This window comes from Phlebotomus argentipes, unplaced genomic scaffold (assembly GCF_947086385.1).
Source record: "Phlebotomus argentipes unplaced genomic scaffold, Phlebotomus argentipes genome assembly scaffold_4, whole genome shotgun sequence".
NCBI lineage: Eukaryota > Metazoa > Arthropoda > Insecta > Diptera > Psychodidae > Phlebotomus > Phlebotomus argentipes.
Window position 1 is genome coordinate 4,159,734 of NW_026776174.1, and position 16,445 is coordinate 4,176,178.

At 39.3% G+C, this 16,445-nt stretch overlaps 1 protein-coding gene across 1 annotated transcript in view; it reads right to left on the bottom strand.

Annotated features, from left to right (window-relative positions):
* LOC132258066 (protein amalgam-like) overlaps positions 1 to 16,445 on the bottom strand; it is an 83,778-nt gene that overhangs the window by 15,480 nt on the left and 51,853 nt on the right. The window contains exons 4-6 of the mRNA XM_059755169.1: positions 2,502 to 2,702; positions 2,192 to 2,313; positions 1,120 to 1,282 (exon numbers count right to left, since the gene is read on the bottom strand). Coding sequence (XP_059611152.1) covers positions 1,120 to 1,282; positions 2,192 to 2,313; positions 2,502 to 2,702 — 486 coding nt within the window. The remainder of the gene's footprint in view (positions 1 to 1,119; positions 1,283 to 2,191; positions 2,314 to 2,501; positions 2,703 to 16,445) is intronic.

The window sequence follows — 16,445 nt, forward strand, 5'->3', positions numbered from 1 at the left end:
AAGTCCTTCATACAAAGTGTTTTCATACCATTCATATACATTTTTAAACAGCCAATTTGCCGTGAAGAACTTCAACACTGTTTTGCCATAAATGACAAACGTGTGACGAATACAATTGCAAATGCCACAGAAATATCCCGGATATTAATAATGAAATAAAAACTTTAAATTTCCTTCTTTTCTACACCTCTGCAATAATAAGGCACCAGAAGGCAAGAAGCTGAAAGCTCTGAGAATAATTCCTTGGCACTCCGGAGCCACGTTTTATGATCATCAGTGATGTTTATTTTTCTAGTGGAACAAAAACGCGGCATGGACCAGATGAAAAAAAGCAAAAGGAGAGGAATTTAATAATGCGACGCTGTTTTCTTCGGCGCTCCTCTCATCATCCTCAGCACTTGGTAGCGCGCCTTTTTTTCCATTCGCCCAACATATTTTCGCGAGAGTGAATAATAGCTGAGGCATTTCCTCGCGAGCGCCCGAGGCGTAGGATAATGCAAAGTAATATGTGCAAGGAGGAGAGCGCAAAAAGGGAGAATAAGTTTTTATTTGACTAAATTATGCTTACTTTTCATCGGCTCGAATATGTAAATGTCACTCTTTGAGGGTGACGCGCGGTGGGGGTGGGAAAAAGGAGCAGAGGCGAGAGAGTGCCATGGGAAAGTTGAGCAGTGACGAAAGCATGTTGTAGGAAGGCGAGATAAATCATATAATATGTGTCGCATTTATGATAATTTAGAGTGAGGGAATTCACAGACTTCTTGTCATATGGAAATTTGGGAGCCGGAGGTGTCGCAACCTCTTGGCAGCCGAAAGGAAGTCACCAACACTTTGGGTTGTGATGTTAGTTTGGCATCGATTTGTTGCTGAGCAAATGTCAGAGACAGTAAATGAAGAGAAATTCGATTAAACCGATAATTTGACATCATACAGTCTCTGCCTCCACGGTAAGTCGATATTGAATTTTATTTCACCCACAGCCAAGGCTGACTTCCCTCAAACCCCGGATATCCACATCATTTCACATCGTCATTGTCTCATCTCGGGATACGACGATTCGATTACTCAGGGTGTCTGCGCCTCAAACCCCTTGAATATATAGGGCGATGATGTACTTACATAAGACATCGAGGCGCATATCCAGGGTGACAGGCTCGCCCACTCCGTTATCCGCCGTGCACTGGTACACTCCGGCATGCTGGCGATCCACGCGCTCCAGGGTGAGGATTGGCCCCTCGCCAATCCGCGCTGGGGACGTACTTCCGCTAGAGCCGCCGCCACTCTGAAAGTGACACACATCGCACGGTTAGTCTGCGTGTCAATAAGCAATTGGCGTAGGCGACATTTTTGGGTCAGGGCAGAATTTGCACACTTCCTCAGCCACATGAGCCAGTGCTGGGGTGCTCATGTGAAGAATTGAGAGCAAGACATCAGTACTCACGCTTCGCTACTCAGATTTATGCAGATTTTCAAGAAGTTTATTTACTTTAAAATATTCACACTTGTGTCACGGAAAATACTTGCCATATAGTATTTGAAGAATTGCATGAGCTAAAATGGACGTGAGTGGATTGTGGAGAATTCTGAATTTACTGTCTAATTCCGCACAGAAAGACGTAAATATATTTTCTTATCACTCTCTTCACAGAGATGAGCATTTAGTTATTTGCAAGAATTTACGTAAATTCATGTCATCTTTTTTTTACGGTCAGTATTATTTTAAAGTCATGTACTAAAAAATAATGTAAAAACTATAAGTCTGCTGTTCCGCAAGAGAGGATTTCTATGTAATAAAATATACATTTATGCACGACATTTTAATTCATATGCGGATATGAAAAATAATATTTTCCATGACGTTTTTTTTGACTCAAAAAAGAGAGAGAATTACACAAGGGATTACGGTTACAATAGTTACTTTTCTATCACATGTGCTCTCAATACGTTTTCATCCCAATTGACATATGTAATTCCCCTTCACGAGCTGCGAGTGGAGTTTTTGACAATAGCTGGGGAGCATTGCGCTCTATTTTATGCAGGTTTTTGTCTGCGGAAATAATCATCATCTCTCCCCGAGACGTGCACGTCAAAGGGAATTTGTCATTTTAAAAATTGAGCTTCCCCAGAGAGTGAATATTCTCAGAGTCAGAGAATTGATGGTTGGAGTTTGCTGGAAAGTTCTGGGGCTCACCTTCTTGGTCCAGTGAATGGCTGGGACGGGATTCCCGGAGGCTTTGCATTCCAACGTGACGGAGCCACCTTTGCGGGCTGTCGATTGGCCACTTGTTGGTACGGCTCGTATACTTGGCGGAACTGGCGGGGGAAAGAATGAGGATGCAGCGTTAGTGTTTGGGGCATATCTCCTGTCTGATTGGCATCCATTGCAAAATCAGTAAATTGGAGTTAATTGGGGTGACAGTGAGTGATCTGGACGGGAGGATGGGCTCGGAATTGGCTGAATGTGTATGAGAATGAGATGAGATTGATGATGAGCAACAAACCTAATATTTCCACTGTATGGACTTGATCCTTGTTTATCTTGTCACTAATTTGACACACATAATCGCCAGCATCTTGTGGCTCCAGCTCAGTTATCTCCAAATTGTATCCGTCAATTAATCGCACCCGTTCGTCTCGTGTCACCATAATATTGGAGGCGGTTAATACGTTGGCCCCACGGCGCCACAGCAGCACATATGAACCTGCAATGGTAGAACGTGGAAAGGATCGCATGAGAGATTTTCAATCAAATTGCCTCATGTCTAGCAAAATCGGGATAACACGCCAGAGGAGACGAAATTAATGATCCCCGCCCAATTGGACCATTGCAGATCCGACTATCGCCCGAGATATGTTGGCAAGCGATGAACAAATATTCACACGTAAGAATCAAATAAATTCACTTCACACTTCGACTCGATTTGCGCAGATGGGAAATTGATTGCTACTTGCTCTGTTGGGAATCATAATGAGATCATTAATAAGTCATGGTGGAATTGAACAAGAATCAAAGTTAAAATTACTTCAATATATACTTTTTTTTTCTCCCTCCTTGTATGATGTCCTCAACGCACTTTCCCTTTGCCAGCACAGAGGGATGAAAGTTATTAAAGGGAATTGAGGGTGATCCTATTATTGAGCTTTGAGCGGCTTACAACACTCTGTGATTATAATGTTTGCTCGAGCGTGCTCGAGCTTTCATAATTTAAAATATAAATTTTTAAAGCTGCAATTTAACGAATTATCTTGGAATTATTCTATAGACTGAATACACAATAAGTGACTACATTTTTTAATCATTTCATTAACAATTGCTGATTAAAATTGTTTGGATTAAATGCAAACAGCTTATTTACTTGTAGTTAAAGCTTCATTTTATCAAGTAATGACTTAAACTTGCTTTTCCCACCTCAGCGGGCATTAATCTTTTGGGTCAATGACAATATCAGCGAATCGCATGGTGTGCGAACCCCATTCAAATAAAGTTCTCTAAAGAGTAGAAAGTCCTGAGATAAGATTTTCTGCACTTTCGGATAGGAGAAGAATGAGGACTTGTGTGTAAAGTTAGCGTAGTTATAAATTGCTGAGCGAGTATAGAAAGCAATTTGCACGGACTTAATGATATTCGTTCGTCGCGACTCTTCTCCTCTCTCATCATCATCATTTTCCTTCTTCATTCCAACTTTCCTATGGAGAAAAAAAAACCTGGAAAAGTGTGCCAACACGAGAGGAAAAATCTGGGCTTCTCTACCACTCTTACTCGCACTTATACATATTGAAGATGGTCCACATTGTCTGTCCTGAGTGTGACTTTTTCGTGAAGAATATGGTTTCGGGAGTTAAATTGACTTTATTCAAATTTGACGGGTGTAAAACGGATTTTCAGGGTATTAAATTAACTACAAGGAGAATTAAATACATCTTGAAAGACTACAGATTTGGCTCTGTTCATCTTCTATTCTCATGTGAAATCTTAAGTCTTCAGTTAATACATTATGTACTTTATCTATCAACTATTAATACCTCTCACGTGCTTAAATCTCCGAAGACGTTTATTTATAGATGGATTAAAGACTTTAAAGAGATGTAAAATTTTGAAAGAAATCTCAAACTGAATTAGCAAATTAGGCCATTTTCCCCAACAATGGAATCCATATTAAATTTGTTAATTTTGTCCTTCGCTGGGGAGGTTTCATCTTTTCAGGGTGATTAAACACACTCTCCTTTTAGCTCCAACGAAGATATTCTACGGAGCAGAAAATGGGAATCATTTCACGACGTCAGTAAATTATGGCACCGTAAAGATAGCGTATTAAAGTAAACACATTTTAGCCAGAAGATTCCAGAGGAACTTGATGAAGATAAGCATGTTGATATAGCCACACTAAAATTTTGTCACTATTTTTCCAACATTAATTAGGCCACGTTTTTTGCTTTATGTCTCTTTTTGCCATTCTTTAAATCATCCCCAGATTGATAAGGGAATCCGTGTACAGGGTGAGAAATTTGATTTCCTGCGTCCGAGCGCTCGTGCTGAGCTCTTTTCTAAACACGCAATTAATCATCTTGGCTGGGAAGATAAAGTCCCCACCGAGTCATTGACAATTGGGGTGCTGCTCGGGGTTGTATGAATTACATGATGGTGGCCCCTGGGTTCACCCATAACGCTGGACGTTCTTACGATCTTGAGAATGAGTAAATTAGCAAGATACAGGGTCGGACGCCTTCTCCATAATTTGTGGTGGTATTTTCTCATTTCGCATTTCTTCCTACTTTTCCCTACCTAAATTTCATTATCTTTTACCACAATTTTTTATCATCTCTCTAGCCTTACATTTTTAGTATTTGTCGCACAGAGAGAATGGGGGATAATTAAGAACAATGCACCACTGACTCCTAATGGATATTTTCCCTATCATCTCGCCTCTCAATTTACGAGGGCTCTTCTCTGATGGGTTGAATATTACACACTGTCCTTGTCCAAAATATCATATTTGAGTAAAATTACCTATTTTATACCTTTACTGCTCGTCCCATCTAATATAACACTTGGGAAGTTTGCGTGAGAGTTGAAGTTGATTAGACATGTTAAAGTCTCACTAATAATTCCATTCATTGGTATGTTTTATTTCTAAAAATAGTAATTTTTAAATATTTATGATGTAAAAGAACAAATTGTTCAATCTTCTCTCTAGTAATTCAATATTTGCTTCCAACAGTTTATTTCTGGCTTCGAAAGCCTTCTTGTAAGTCATCTTCCTCTTGTGTGTACATTATACATATGCTTAACCCAGTTTTATCAACAAATGACTGAATGGGAACCCTAAAAGCTCAATAATGAATTTGAGCTATGCCTTTTGTTCTCTGGATAGTCTAATTTTGTTCTCGCTCAAATAGCGTAACCGAACTATTCACTAAAACTATCGCAGTGTTGTAGCTTTAATTTTAATGTGTCCAGCAAATTTGTGAAGAGGCCGTATCAATTGGGTTTAATTTGTGCAAAACAGTCATATATACGATAATTAATGTGATGGTAATTAACGCAAAGTTTAGTCATATATAATGAAACTTTGACTTCTCGATTTTCGCGTTGGCCCGCCATGGCGGAAGTGCGGGGCACCCTTAAACGCAGCCTATATGTTCGTCATGTGGAGTCTATCTCGGCGAGGCATAAGTGGCAAAAGAGGCTCGAATTTGTTTTGGTAAATAGAAGATATTTTAGCCTCTTACTTCCTGTCGCCCCATGCGACAACAATATCACCCCCAAATTATACTTTAAAATGATGAGTGGGGAAGGGACAAGGAGCGGGAATTTGTGTCATTAGAGCAAATGATACCCTGGGTCTTTGACTAGGGGTTTTGCAAATGAAATTCCATTGTCAGATTTTTCATTTCCGCCAGTCTGTGGTGCGAATGTGGCGAGGTTATATTTAACAATGATGTAATCAAGGTTCCGCAAATGGGAAAAGCACTATGAGCAAGTGGCGGGTCTTCGGGGTTTTAGGAGTGCGAGGAAAGAGTCTGCATTTTTACACTCCTCACACCCCCGCCATCCACCGCCGCCTTTCCCCGTCTTGATGATGAAGACCGAAACTTTTCCAAATGATCTCCCCTGGACTAGTAGTGAGAGAAATCCCAAAATTGCACATTAAACTTCACTAATTCTTCGTACGGCCATTAGGTGGCCGTGATGGCCATAACTTCCTTCCGTGTTTCTACAATATTGAGCAATATTTCTCCCTTATGCCAGACGCCATGCACCCCTCCTGCCCACTCACATTTCCTCTCCTCGCATTCCATTTGATGGGATGACGTGTGTTTGTTTCTCAACCGCACAACAATGTTTTCTGCGCGCCGCTGGTGAGGTGTAATGCTCCTGTAAATGCGATGTTGCTAGCAAATAATGGTCCAAGATATGTTCCTTACTTTTGTATTTCAATTGTCAGAATCACTTCCATCGCACGAGTCTCTGCACTTTTGCCAAAAATCACTTGCCATCAGCCAACGACATGGAGAACTTTTTGCACAGTCAGTGGTAATAAATTACACGTAAGTGTAATAAAAAAAGAGCATTACTGGTGTTGCTAGAGATTTCTCTCAGCCTACGTTATTTTTATTATTATTCGCTCTGGCCCAGAGCTTAAATGAAGTTTTATTCTTTTAAGGGGAGAAGTTACAGAGAAAAATACAAAGTTTAGGAATCATAATTTTTCTAATTTGGAAAATGGATAAATATGACTCGAAGAAACTTCCTTATTAAATTTCTAATAAGACATTTTTCGACAATGTATAGTTTTTTACGGAAAATATGTTAGGTCTTTGTTTTCCTTCAAATCTACTGCATTGGCTGAAGGAAATAAATACAAAAACTTCATCCAATATCTTGATTTCAAGTGTGAAACAAGGTGCGAAGAGAAAAAAAATGTACAGGCCTGGAAAACTCCTGAGAAAGCGATGAGAAAGACATCAAGTCAAAATAATTCCGCAATTTTCTTCTAAGATGTGAATCAAATTTCCATTCCATCCAACCGATAAAATCCCTTCACTCGTTGATTTTGATTGATTTCTCGATGGAGAGTTGTCATCAATATCCCAGTGAGACGCGCAAAGTCTACTGGGAGAATCTCCTCGACTCTCCTTCTCATGGCGCAATAATAAATTTCTCGAGGAGTATTAATAAAAGGAGTGACTGTCAGTTTTTATGGGAGTGTTTGTCTTGAATGTGTGCGCCTCTTTGGCAGCACAAGTACACAAACGAAGGAGGAAAAGTGGAGATCTCATAAGATACACGTAAAAGTGTAGTGAAACTCAGTGGCGGAAGAAAAGAAGGAGCGGAAAACTATGGGTGGAAAAAAGCGCAATAAATTGAGATTTTAAATTCAACCAGACACTAAACTCACTCATTTCCATGGGAGCCTCCTTATTAAACAGACAATTGCAATAAATAATGGGGAGTCATTGGGGCGTTATGAGAAAGCGAAGGATTCAACTTGCGAACGAGGCTCGAAGTGGCGGGAAAAAAGTCGCCAAGAAGGGGTGGAAAAAGTTGGAATAAAATTTCTTGATTTATCACTAAAACCATGAAGATGATGGTGAAGCTCAATGGAAGTTTTATTTTATTTGATTTACGACAAGAAATGCTCCTCACTATGCGTCGACAAGGAGCGTTGCAATGTGGCGCGAAAATCGCTGTGGCATGTTGGACGAAAAGTGTATGAAAAGTTTGTGCAGAGGAGGATCTCCTCCTGCCGCCCCCACAAAGCCCGAACAGTGAAATCGAGAGACCATGCTCTCACTATATCCACCTTCGAATGTATATTTACGTGCTTGGGGTTTAAAGGTGGGCGTGCATGGGGTGAGGAAGGGAAAGTGGGTGGGTCCGAGACAAACTTTTGCCAGGATCTCCCACCCTGTTCTCCACCAGAGCGTCTCACCGTGTGGGGAGGAAGGTGGTTGAGGTAAAAGTTTCGCTCATTAAGTTAATTTATTTAATCAATTTATGCGGGAAACGACATTCCTTTTTTCCACACTCCCTTCCTTGCCGCCACTTGGCGTACATTTTTGAAAGTTTCTCTCCCGAGACATTCTGTATTGTCTATAAATTCCTTTACCAGGCCACTATACACATCCCTCTTGCCACCGAACGTTTCACTGAACAATAGCCAAAGTGTTTTGGGTGAACCTTCTTTTAAAGTAAATAATGGAAACATTCTTCCTCATACTCTCTCACATTACATCGAAAAATTCAATAAACTCTCTTCACGAGCTGTTTCCTCGGTCTCTTCATACTTTAAAGTGAGTCAATTCCAGCAGATTTGTAGTTGAATTAGAAGATATCTTTGATTCAACAGCACTAGCAGGACAACTTCAACGATTTTGGGTATTTTACCACCTTCGAAAATACAATTACAACAACACACATTTATTTTCAATCTTCAGTTGGCTCAAATCACTTGTCAGCAATAATGCTTTTATGTCTTACAAACTTAGAGTTTCTCGGAAAGTACCTATCATAAAAAATTTCACTGTACTTCCATCATTAGAGAATTGTAAGTGGAACTTGTGATTGAAAAGTCCCATAAAAAATAACGTTTATTTAAATGATGAATGCTGAAAAGAACATTTGCTTGGTGCGTGATTGAAATTCAGGGAATGCTTTTAATGCCAAAAACACTTGTTAATATATATTTTTTACGATTATTTTAGCTCCATTAAAAATTTTATTAATATTTTTTATCCTTTCGCGTTTCCTTCGTGTGCCATTTCGCATATGTGGCACAGAGTGAACGTAAGGCAAAAGTTTATGATTGAGTAACGCGTATTTGTCACTTGTACACTTACTAATTTGGTATTCTTGACGGAGACTCGCGGGACCGGGAATACCGCGGGGAGCTGCTTCATGCAGCTAATCAGACGAGTGTCATTTGGACGGTTCGTAAAATGGGAATAAACATTCACGGTGAATTGCAAAAGGCCCCGAAGTGGGAGGCATAATCAAATTTCGTCTTGTCTGAATAATTTTATTTGTCGCTCGTTAAATTCCCAGATGATGAGATTATAATTGATCTCGTGATATGGTTATTATTTTGCTTTTGTCGTCCTTCCAGCCATGCTCCTCGACAAGGGACTCAGTCGCTCACGAGCACTTTCGGGTGTGTTCCACGGAACTCGAAGTCACGAACCGCCCAACTCATGCACTTTTGTTATGGCATAGAATGGCGACTTATGTACACGGAGCGGAGAATAAAGTGAAAAGTTGTATAAAACCTTTTCTCCGAGCGTCTGCACGCATAAATGCTATTCACACACAATGACATGGCGAATTTCCCGGGTGAAAATCGACAGTCGAATAAACCGGCGGGCTTAAATGGGCCAATGACCATAAAAGCGTGAATATCGTTTGGCTTGAATGTGCCTGAAGGCATTCGCCTGCAGCAGTCAAAATATGAATTTACCATCCAATATAAAATGAACGGATGTTGCTCCAGTAATAACTTCATTACCTAATTAGATTAAAGGAGCTAAGAGGCGTAAAGCGGAAAGTCCTCGAAAAGCTCCCTCAAGCACATTCGGAGAACACGCCCTAGAAAGCACATTACCGGGAAAGCCTTCGTGACTTTCCACCCCATCGTTGACCGAGCGACAAGAAGTTGCCTGAATTGAATTTTTTTTTCTTTAAAAACACCCATTTAACCACGCAATTTTTTGCACTGACTGTATTCTCGTGCCCCGAAAAAGGCGTCCCTCCACCTCAAGTCCTGCGGTTGCAGCCGAAGTGGAGAAGTGATGGATGAAAGTGAAAGTAAATGAGATTTTTTCGACCGTAGTAAAACCACAGCTTATACATATGGTAGGTTATATGAAGAAAAATTTGCTGATGAGAATAATATCATTCCTGCCTCTGAACTTTCCTCTGGGACTTTTCCTCGCTCTGCAATTTCGCATAAACACGAAAAAATGCTTTATTTCTGTCTGGCTCTTCCTACCTCAGTAAATCATGCTGTCTGCAAATTTAGTGAAAAACTTTAAGAGACATGGAGCTTTAAATGTAGTCGCAACATAGATTTCTTAGCTTCCGAATTTTCTTTGTGCTACACAATGAGATTTTCTGTGTACGATTAAATTGAATGAAGCGTTATTAGGTTACAACTGAACATAATAACAATGTACTTGAATTTGCATGACGAGATCACGGCAAGTTTTAAATTGGAATTTGTTGAAAAAAGTAATCAGTGGGTTTGCAATTTCATCATGTTCGAGCAAAACGTGAAACTAGTTTAAGGTCAAAAGAGAGCGCATTATTTTATAGACCTGCGATTGAAGAAGAAACAAGTGTGAGCAATAAGTTGTGAAGAAAGGGTTTTACTTAGTGCATAGCCATTGGGCTGTTCGTGGATAAAGAAAGGGAGAAATCAGGATTTTATTATTAGTATAGTAGAATTCTATTGTGTGCGGCTCTTAATGAAATCTAAACAACTCTGGGCGATAGCTTCCATGCTAAGAATCACAAATAGTGAAAGACAAGTGGTCAAAACTACATGAGCTATACACGAAAAAAGGAGAGCATTGCGGTTTTGTAGCTATAATTTAATGTTCTGTGAACACGAAATGAGACTTTTGTACAAAATGTAGATTTCACAAATAGCAACTTGTACCACCGTGCACGATTTTGCGATGAGGAAGTAAATAGCTTGGACGGAGGGAAGCTCTTGTGTTGAATGGCGGAGAGATTTCCCAACAGTTGGAAATTCGTTTTCATGCTGGAGAAAATTGCTACAAAGAATGAATTTCCATATAAGAGATGGGTGAAAGGGTATTAAATGGAAACCACTGGTCATTCATCAGAAGCTACCCCTTTAAGTCATCCCCTTATTTTGCCCACTGAGGAGAAGGAACCACTGGAGAGGAAAAAAAAGCCAACAAAACCATCAGCTGTAAATCGTCTTTTTCCCACGCGACCAACTCTGGGTAACAAATTCATTCCCTCAAGGGACTACAAATAATAAGCAAACTTTTCGTCACCAGCTGCGCCAAATAATGTGGCCACATTCTCGTTCCTGCCTTTTGGGCATGGAATGAAGATGAAATTTCAATTTATTAGTACAACAATGGAATCAATTAGGGCTCTCTGGGACGCAGACGAGAAATCACTCGTGTAAAAGCTTCCAGGAAATTTGCCGCATGGAGATTTTCTCTCAGCTGAAATGTGTTGAGCTTTTCCTGTGAGATTAGTGAGTCACCTGCATTTCGATGCTTTTTAGCTACATTCCTGGGCAACATGAAAAAAATATGCCATTGAATGGGAAAATCTGTCATGTAGAATGTTATATCAAGAGGTGAAGAGAAAAACAGCTACACAATCTTTAATCATACAGCCTGAAATTTGTCATTGAATACCCAGAGATGTATTAAATGCAACCATCCGAATAATTTGCAGCATAGAATATTTGAAGAGTCAGAAATCCTCCCTCTCGTCGTCCATATGGTGACTATGTGTAGGACGAATTACTCAATTCAGCGGAAAGACAATACTCAGTGAGTTCATTTCCACCCGCAACCATTGTCAAATTTATTACAAACAGAGAAATGAGGGAGTCGCAAAAGCATATTTCTGGAGTCGGAAACCAATTCAGTAACTTTCAATGTAACCCAGGAGGGATTCATATGCAAATTATCACTTTACATGGCAAAGCATTTAATAAATATGTATACAAACATACCCTAAAAAGAGGAAGTGAGCAAAATAGGAAAAATATTGGCGAAGATATTTACAAAGGAACTCCAGCCTAGGCTGAATCATTATGTAATTTCAAAGGAAAAGTGACAAAGGAAGTTATAAATGGCATTTGAGATTTGGTATAATTGTCCAGTAATTACTACGCGTCACTTATATTTGCTTTACTTGCAGCTATTTGTTCATCCATCTTAGTTTTCAAGAGCAAGACGCTTCGTAATTGAATGGAAATCCCTTGTATGGAAACTTTTTAACTATTTCTGCTGATAATTTTGGAGTGTCTGCATCGATTCGTCCCATTGCGCCAGATGATGTCACAGTGAAAAGGCGCAAGGTGGAACGTGTGAACTGCTGAACTTGGAATCTCAAGTGAAATACATCCTCTCACGGGAACAAGAAAGTTTACTTGGGAAAATCCACCACAACATTATTGCGACACTTGATGGAAGCGGGGAACACCCATGTCTTTTTCACTGCACCCACAACCCCTTGACGCGGGTGCAATTTTATTTTCTCTGAACGCCTTTAAAGCAGATTTATCTACACCAACTCGATTACCGTCGCGATGTCTTGCTCACTATGTACACTCTGATATACGGAATGAATGGCACACATACTCCCTGTGACAAATAAAGAGACACTATTCTGAAGTGTGGGAGAGTGTTAAGTTTTGTGGGACTTTACCTCTTCTTTGACGTTACATATTTACAGTAAATATACTTGAGAAGCGTCTCACTACACAGACATCTGTTCCACGCTCGCTTTGGCCCTTTATCATTCTTTTGTGGTCACTGAATACTTTATTTGCCGGAAACTTCCACCACAATAGCTCAAAGATATCATGAATTGTGGGTAATATTAGCAATGGAAAATAACAGAAGAAAACACCCGCAAATGGGCACCTGATGTGCTCGAAATAATTGCTTTTTGTTGGAGAAAGTCTCCCAGTAACGAAGCTTGTTTAAAGCTCCCGAGAGCCAAAAATTGAGAGGGAAAAGTTATGCCGCTTAGGAATCTTCCCACGCTGTGCAACTTTTCTCTTGAGCGATGCTAATCACTCGCCTCAGCACGAAAACTCCAAAGGGATTTTTTCAGCGGACGGCACACGGTGATACTCGCAAATTTTATAATGAGCTTTTTCCCACGGCAGACACACGGAGAGCTCAAGTTGGGGAGTCACACAATGAATTAGTTTCGCTTTACATGGCGTGGGGATTTTAAAGTGATGAAAAAATCAAGGGATTTTATTCCAGGGATTTTTACAGAATTTATGTGAGCTGATGATGTGAATTTAAACACAGCCAAAGTGACATTAACTTTAACTTTGCGTCTCTGTATTGTCAAGCTTCCGACCACAATCTCGTTTCTTTGTCATTCATATATATTAACGGGCAATTTGTATAAATTTTTCAACATATGGACTGGTCAATTTAGATGTATTGGCATTGATATGTTAAGGTTCAACATACAATTAATTAGTTCTGCTTGAATACTTTCAATGAATTGCCATTGCTATGTACTCTATATAAATATGTCATCACCTAATCTTATTGTTGAATTGAGCTCGAGACTATTGAATGTGTTGAAAGTATAGTAAATGTAAAAATGCTAAAGGCTTAAAGGTAAACTTGCACTATATTTTTTTGTCTTCCGGAAATTGCATTTTCTGTAAGTATAATGAAAAATTCGTTAAGTGACTTGAAGTGCAACAGAGCTTTCCTGATGTGAGCATTTTCACCATCACTTATGTGAGGGGGCAAAAATTTCCAGTGAAATCAGAAAAGTTTCTCAAGTGGTATTTTAATTGCTTTTTGTGCCACTGCATCCCGAACCCTTTTTGGTGGGTACATAAAACTGGGGGGAGATCACACAAAGAGCATCATCATGAAACTATTTGATTTCGAATCCCTCTTTGCCACAACTTTTTTCCCCTTTTTATTTGTTTCTCATTCGCTACTCACTCCTCCATGAGGAACAAATTTCTCTATCTCTTCACCTTCTATGCCAAACCAGCCCCCCCAAATGCCACCCTTTGCTCCGTCACATTGGCAAACAGAATATTTTTTGTATCTCCCAGAGCAGCGTATAAAAAAATATCGGTAGTGACGCTTCAAAGGGGCATTGCTGGTAGATTTTAATTGAGTGCTTTTTGATGTTAGCCACAGTGTCTGATTTCACCATTAGAATTCCCCACTCAGGATATTAAATCTCAAACATGCAACTTTTCTCTTCGATCTTATCTTTGTCGCACATTCCATTGTTTTTTTTCTCCGTGCATTTTTCACTTCTCTCTTACTCGAGAACAATTGCATCACCCAGTGTCAATGCAGAAGAACGAACGAGGATATAATAGGACTCGTGGGACTTTGTGAAAGGAGAGCGCGCAAGAGTCAACATTGCCAAGTTAATTGGAGATCTATTAAGAGGATACGATTGAGAGTCATTCATTCGCTAAATATGGTTCCATAATTGATCAATGTCTTTTCGACGTATTGCAGGATTAATGAAGTATTTGAGGATGAATCTAGTTCAAAAAATATGTGCATAAGCGACTGTGTAATGCTTTGGAGTTTTAAAATTTGATTTGCAACCACAAATAACTGCCAATGAATCCACAATTGCGATAGAAAACTGGAAATTCAATACCTCTCGGGGAAAATGGTGAAAAATTATCTACTCAAAAACATTCACACAAAACCACAATGTTATATTCGTCAGTGTTATATCGACACTTTTGCGGACTTTATTGGTTTTTAATTAACAACATTACTTATGCAAATTGGATTTAGCACAGTGTGGTTGAATCCAAATCATAATTACGCATAATTAAACTAAATTTCATCAGTTTATGTTTGCCTGTGGTTGAGTGTAAAATTTGAGTGAGTACATGTATTTCTCATTTGAGCATCGAGATAGACTCCACGTGAGTGATACTTTTGCAGTGATTTCCAAAAATGGTAATTACAAAATTGGATTTTTCACACAATTTTTTTCCCACCATTTCCATCCATAACATCCATCTCTGGGACTTTTTTGTCCCTAGAAACCATTGTATAGTGTCATCTCATGGCCCATCGGAGGGATTTAGCCCACAGGGAGGGATGATAATGGGGATAATTCAATCCAAATGATGCTCTTTATGTGCCATTTTCATATAGATTTTGATTGCAGGAATGAGTACCACAGAACGCCCAATTGCTGTCTCTGTGATTCTGCAAACTGCTTCATTTATCTTTCACATATTTCCTCTACCTTTCCCTCATCATCGCCTATCTCTCTCTCTCTGGCAGCGTCAGGATGAGCGACATCAGTCTGCGAGGCACGCAATTGGGAAAGTAGGTATATCAAAATCAATTATCAAAATTGCAGACTATTTCAGTTGGTTTTAGTTGGTAAATTTGCACATTTCCCATCTACAAATGGTTATTGATCTGCTCCTAGAAGGTCTGACTCTTCATGAATTTTCCTACGCAAAAGATATGTATGTATATATGTATCCACTTGATGGGAAAATCACTTCTCCGAAGCCCGCTCCCTCTAGCTTGAAATTGATTGATGGCTCGATAAAACTTTCCTCTAAATATTCAAGTATGAGCCGGAAGAAAAAAATCAATTGATTTATTGTATCAATTACACCCATATACGTAAATTTTCAGAGATTTAACACCCACCCATAAAGGTAGGGAAAAAATGTTAAATGCGCACTCAGAATGGTGCTTGTCGGACCGTATGGTTGTTACAATGGAGTCATGATAATAAAAAAACACATAATTGAATAATAAATTGTCTCACACTGACACGCAAAAGTGGCGGTATTTCCACTCCAATCCACCCTAGCAATCCGCCCTAAACTATTAACTACCCCATAATCACTATTACCGCTGGCTAATACCCTTCAGATGACTGATGCAAGCTGGACTTTTTAATCCCTATCTTTATGGGGTGATGCAGATTAGAGACTTTTCAGCGTGAGTTTGCATTTTCCACTTCAAATTATCAAAATTATATTTGGAAAAAATCACATAGTTTAAATGTTAAATAATGATAAAATCCAGTTCAGATTACGCTGGGGCTTGTTTAAATTTGAACTGCTGTGTAACTTGTGGTTCACTAGATTGCTTGCATTTGTGCATATGTTTGCTTATATGGGAAATATTGATTTTAGGTCAATCCATGCACATTACAATGCTTTTGCCTGAAATTTTGATTGAATGACCTTTGCACCCTTGCAATGAAATACAATGTGCCAGTATTTTTAATTAAAAATTTCCAACTATCAATTAACGTTTTCTTTTTCTTTAAATCTGTATTTATAAGTTTTTATTTGGGCTCATGAAAACGCTCTCAACACTGGCAACACACAAAATTACCCTCAAATTACTTGAACAATTAAAGTTGAAAGGTCGTACATATCCTAAATAGTGCGAGTAGGGTAATCTAAAAGCCTCGAGCAGAGTCTATTCTCAGCCTGTAAATTCAATGTTAATGAGTGAAAGTCATCTTTTCTAATAGCTGTGGAACTTTGAGGTTGCACCGTGAGACTTAATGTGGATTCCATGCTAATTTACGGCGTGAGTGGAAAATTAATTCTAATCATTTAAATGATCCACCTAATTGGTACAGATTTTGGCAATTAAACCACTTTGCACGCATTTCCATCTTGCAGACCCTCCCATGGGGTGTACAGCACACTAAGCCAACTGACAGACAA